Source organism: Nelumbo nucifera, chromosome 5 (assembly GCF_055504915.1).
Source record: "Nelumbo nucifera cultivar China Antique chromosome 5, China Antique-T2T, whole genome shotgun sequence".
Lineage (NCBI taxonomy): Eukaryota > Viridiplantae > Streptophyta > Magnoliopsida > Proteales > Nelumbonaceae > Nelumbo > Nelumbo nucifera.
This window is the reverse complement of record NC_142653.1, coordinates 60,990,461-60,996,460: the sequence shown is the minus strand read 5'-3', so window position 1 is coordinate 60,996,460 and position 6,000 is coordinate 60,990,461. Positions and strand designations below refer to the sequence as shown.

Genomic DNA, 6,000 nt, shown 5'->3' with positions numbered 1-6,000 from the left:
TTTTTGCCCTTTATTAATATTATTTTTAAAAAGTTAACCTATTTTTTAATTTTTTCTAAATATATTACTTTTATTGATATTAAACCTCAAAAGTTGCCCTTTACGCTAGTACCCTTTTATCTTTGACGTTTTATATTACAAACGGATTGACCCATTCGGACTGGACAGCTGAACTGCTGACCCAGAAATCAGTGGTCAAAGTGGCTCCGTTTTCAGGTCAGCTTTTAAAACCTTGCCCAGTTAAACCAATTCAGCTATGAGCTATTTAGAGTTTTACAATCCTAAACCTGGCTTGGTTGAAGTGCAGACTGAAGATTAGCATACAATATCCTTGGCATGATAACATGTGCAAGTGATCAAAGTAAAACAATTTTTCAGCTTACAAAAGGGATCATATGCTGATCGAACCAGTTCAGCTGCTCTCTATTTCATGGATATTCAGGTCATCGTCAAGAATTAGTGTTTCAAGGTATCCTTTGACAGATAGACGGGTGCTTTACATAGTTCCGTTATGTATTCCAAACACCCATCATCTTTTTCACACAAAAAAAAAACAGTACTTCACAACCGACCCATGCATAGAACGGATAAAGATTGCTACAAATAAAACGCATACATGATACAACTCATGGTTTTCTTTGATAAATATTTGCACATTCCTTGCCATGGTAGACTTCGTCATTTGTTTATATCAGGACGGTGCATGATGTGGCACCAAGTGATCAGCACAAGAATATCACACGGCATCCTCTTAAAAGGAACCAACCCCTTCTCCAGACAACAGTAAAGCCTAGCTCACAAGACAATCACCCTAACTTCAACTATTGATTCTAAAGAATGCAAGGGGAAAAACCTTTGCATCATCATGCTTGGTCAATCACTAGAATCAATGCTTCCACTGTTCGAACTGCTGGCATTGCGACTGTGCAATGAGAGGCCCCTCATGTGACCCATCAATGCCGAACCATCCCCCCTTTTCTCCTGAAAGAATTTCTCCCTCTCAATGTGCTTGGCTGGGGGAGGAGGGATGACAACAGCTGGAGAAGGTGCAGTAGGCTCTCTTGGTTCCAAAGACAATGGGCGTATTAGTGGACGATTCAGCCTTTCTGCCTGAATTGATCCAAGTAAAATAGAGGAACGGTCCAAATGATCCTCATCCTCAGGTCTTGCACAAGCTTTTCCTTTCCGAATTCTGCAAGGTTGCATTAGTAGAGGAAAATATGTCATAAAGACATATATCATTTACCAACTAGGAGAGGGTGCAATGCAATAGTACAAGTAATATGTCCTCCAGGAAAATGAGAAATACATAGTGCTCCCACTGGATTATCATCTAATGGGCCATTGTAAAACAGTCAGCAGTTATGTCTGGGTTTTGCCTTACACTGACAGATAAAGCAACCATACAATAGTACCTACAGTAATGGCTCATTAGCACCGCAGGTGGGGTTTTACACCCATCCGAATTACAGAATATCAAAATCTGTATATCATGATATTAGGTCATTTTAATTTGCAAGGCCACAATATCTCATTATGATGTACTGTGGGATTCATAGGATTCCAACTCACTTGAAACACTTTGACTCCTGAACTAATGTATGTCAGAGGAAGTGCTACACATTCTACAATATGTTATGTATGTCAAGAGGAAGTGCTACACATTCTACAATATGTAATGTATGTCAGAAGCAAGACAAGGAAGTGGAGCTTTCATAGATGCCCACATTGACAAATGCCAGCTTTTCTAGAAGCCCAATTCAACAAATTTACAGTTTGTTGCTCTTGACTACTTGGCCACTCTCCCCTTTTGTTAGAAAATGTGTATCTCCTCAAATCCAACATATGTATTGTACATATTTTATTATAAATAAAAGAACATTTATTTCATGTGTCATTGGGTTGTTTTGCTAAATTTCCCCTTAGTTCATATTAGTTTTATTTATGAGACCACATAATTGTTATAATGTAGACTTAAATGTTTACAACTAGTGGATAGGCTTGGGGAATCTATCCTAACAAGGTTATCATTCTCACATTGCCCAAGGTAGTGGAGCAATGGGTCTCAGTTGCTCGGGTTGTGACTTAAGGTGTGAGAATGAATGTTTACTAGAAACATTGAACTGGACTGAACTCAAATGTGTTCCTGGACACAGGTGGAACAATTATGCGTTGCTTTTAATCCCTAGACCTGATATTGGTATCAGATTGAGTAACAGACTTGTCTATCTTGATATGCCAATTAGTAAGATCCTTTTGGGGTCAAATACTTGGGTATGTTGAGGTATTCAAAGATGGTATGTCAATTGATGATCAATGTGATATGATCTGCTACTATGTTAGGAAATAGGGAATACTTTGTACAACTTCCTCTTTGGATTCCTAAATCTACCAGTAATAGGATTATCTGGATCCTCAATAAAGGATACATTGGTTTTGGAAGTTGGAAACCATGTGGTAAAGACAAAGAGGGAAAAAAAAATCCTTCCCTTAATATGGTGCCAAGCATTATTAATAGAGAGATTAAGTGCAAGTGATGGATTGGGCTTCCTAGAGACCAATTGCGTATATGCAACCTAAACAAGAGCATGGAGGAATATCTAATACTATTTATTATTATGGGCATAAAGGAAACCTCAGTGACTCCTGATAGCTCCCAAATACAAGAGAATCCATGAGTTAAACATAAATCAAAATATACCTCCTAAAAAGACTTTCAGCCTCCTCTTCCTCCTCTGCTTCATGGCAAAAATGAGTGGCAGTAGATGGTGCCCGAACTGAAAGAAGTGCATCATGTCTGACCAGCACCTTTTGCAGCTGATCATTTAGTTCAATTGCTTGAGAAACCATTCTCTCATCTCTGCAAAAAATTACAAATATAATATAAGTAGAATTCATGAAAAACCATAAAGGCATTACTTGCTGGATGTTTCATTGTATTGCCAATGATGGTTCGAAGTTTTAATTTTGATAGGCATTTCACCATATGAAAATGGAAAAACTTTCAAAAGTTTTGTTCAAATATCTAGAAAATCTGAGGAAATTTGGAAATATAAAAAAAGAATATGGAATTTATTTATAGAAATTTAAGAAATGCTAAAAACGATTCATGCAAAAACCAAGTTCAGCTCTTCTATCCTAACTCCACTTTAAGTTTCTTTAAGATGATATCTTAAATTGAGTCCATATTATTAAGACAGCTTTATATACCAAAAGCCTAATTCATGTTGTTGATTTGAAGGTATAGAATAAATAAATCCAAATAATCTTTCCATAAGTTTATGTAAAAGATGTGATTTGAAAATTTTCTATGCATCATGATTTTTTTTCTTTTGCGAGCATAGCTTGTGGGTTTCTTTAAAAATCTAAAGAAGGCAATAGTATGTCTTTCATGACCATAATGCGAGCACTCCACCACTGCTGCTTAACTGTAACTTCAAAAGTGATGGGCTTATAGATATTATTCACATAGCTCCAATCTCATCATCTCAGAATATGTTTTCATGACCGTAAACCTTTTAATGTTTTAACCCTTGTAGGCTAAAAAATGACTGAAACAATTGATAGATACGAGAAATGTTGTTACTCCCAAAATATGTTTTCTTTTCCTGCTCTGATATCCATCTAGAATGTATCGAAGCAAATTATGCTACTACAAATCTTAGGTTCCAATGAGTTCCAAAACTAAGTCCAAATCTGGGCATCCTCCTGTACCATTCAAAATAATGGAACTACTAGATTTTGACAATTCTGTCCTTCTGTACAAAAGTGCCATAAAATTACAAATGTTTTGACCTCAACCAGAAAATGAGATTTATATTAGCAAGTGTAAATGGACAATTCTGTCATGCACACCTAGAAAATAAAGTGTCTTATGACCACACCATATCAGAGAACAGTTCAAACAGGGCAGAAAACAGATATGTACTGTTTTAGTCCATATAGGGTATGTTACAACAGTTATCCTTATGTACAAAAGTACCATAAAATTCCAAATCTAATTCTCATCTCACTACAGAATATGTGTTGCAGACATGATAAGCTTTGTCAAGTGGGGATCACTTGTTTAATATGGAAAATTTTCCATCTCCAATTTGCAGATGAAATGACCAAATTTCCCAAAGAAGAATATAGTGGGGAACAGTGATTTTTAAGATACATCTGTGATGCTACAATCCTAAACAAAGTGGAATGGAAGAACTATATTCATCAGTCATCTACATAATCACAATGTTTGGGATAAGGCTTCATTGACTAATCAAATGATGATTTCTGTCTTAAGGAATCACTTTATTGTTATTTTTTATTGGAAAATCTTCTCAGTTATTATAATGGTTGCTTCTTCCTATTTCTTTACTTTTTATCTACTTCAGTGTCATTTATTAACTTTCCTAATATGTAGTTATATGCTTTTTGACAATCTAGCAAGTTTCTTATTTTGAAAAATACAAGGGAAGAAAACAAAATCCCTGAAAATTGTACATGTATTAATTATATACATTAGCAAGAAATGAAACTGTTAAAAGAAATGGCCTAATAAACCCTCCATTAAGTGGTTGCAGATCACATGGAGGAATTGGCAAGACCCACCTGTAGAGATAATGGACTGAATGAACCTTAGTTTCTTTGTTTTTCTTTAAGTTATATTTATGACTTGTGTTAGTAGGTAGTAGGCCTTAGTTATGGGCCTGTTTTCTCTTATTTATTGTTTTTTATTGCTGTCTTTAGTGATGGACGCCCTACTAAAGGAACTCATGTAATTGTCCTTATTTTTTACAACAAAAGAATAAAAGAGATCATTGGGAGCTGAAGAGAGGTTTTGGACTACTCTCTCTTCTTTTTCTTCCATCTTCTTCCTCCATCACTTCTCTCTCTTCAATCTCCTTTTCTCCTGTTTCTTTTCTTTTAATTCAGATAATTGTAGGTGTGATTTACAACTACCAATTCTAAGAAGATTAGATAGATTTCTATTTTCTGGTGATTGGGAAGAACATGTAGGAGACCTGATTCAAGAAGCCTTACCTTTCCTCATGTCAAACCATAAACCAGTTTTGCCGAGACAGTTTGTAGCAATTGCTGGTCCAAGACCTTTTAAATTTGAAAACATGTAGTTGGACTACCCAGATTTTTAAGAATGGGCAGAGGAAAAATGGGAGGGTTTCCATGTTGAGGGTTTGGTGGGTTTCAAACTGGCTAGAAAATTACAGTTGCTAAAAGAAGTGGAATAAATCAGTGTTTGGAAGGGTAGCAATTAGGAAGAAGGAGATTTTGGAAAAATTGGTGCGGCTGGACAACATGGAGGAAGACATGCTTCTTTCGAGGGAGGAGAGGGTGGAAGGAGAAAGATTGGATTTAGATTGAAAACCTAATCTATAGAGAAGAGGAGAGCTGGAGACAAAAATCCAAAATGATTTGGCTAAAAGTAGGAGATAAAAATATGGCTTTCATTCACGCTTATGCCAATGCAAGGAGGAGAAATTTCATCTCAAGAATTCAGGTGGAAGGAGAGATGGTGGACTCATGGAGTGAAATTCAAGAAAAGGTGGTTGGCTTTTACAAGGCATTGTACACCTCAAAAAATAGAAGGATGTCACTCGGAGAGCTAATACCAAATAAGTTGAGTGAAAATTCAGCAACCTGAATTGAGAGAGTTTGGTTTGGAGGAAGTCAAAGATGCTCTAAAAGGCATCATTGGGGCGAATGTTCAAGGAGTTCCATAGAGAGAAGACTTTAGAGAAGATGGTGAATACCACCTTCATTTCCCTAATTCCTAAGAAGGGGCAGTGGATTTGAAGGACTTTAGGCCAATAAGCTTAATCAGCAGCCCATACAAGTTGGCTAAGGTTTTATCCAAGAGACTGAGATATATGCTTCATGAGGTGGTTGGGGAATCTCATATGAATTTTGTAGAAGGGAGGCAAAGTTTTGACAGGGTTCTAGTGGCAAGTGAACGCATTGACTCCCGCCTGAGGAATAGTAGACTAGGTTTGGTGTGTAAGA

At 36.5% G+C, this 6,000-nt stretch overlaps 1 protein-coding gene across 3 annotated transcripts in view; it reads right to left on the bottom strand.

Moving 5' to 3' along the window:
- Positions 1–370: 370 nt before the first annotated feature.
- Positions 371–6,000, bottom strand: part of LOC104588563 (ENTH/VHS/GAT family protein) — a 54,393-nt gene continuing 48,763 nt past the window's right edge. For all 3 annotated transcript variants that reach the window (XM_010246545.3, XM_088887550.1, XM_088887551.1), the window contains exons 9-10: positions 2,702–2,860; positions 371–1,192 (exon numbers count right to left, since the gene is read on the bottom strand). In XM_010246545.3, coding sequence (XP_010244847.1) covers positions 874–1,192; positions 2,702–2,860 — 478 coding nt within the window. In that variant the 3' untranslated portion in view covers positions 371–873. The remainder of the gene's footprint in view (positions 1,193–2,701; positions 2,861–6,000) is intronic.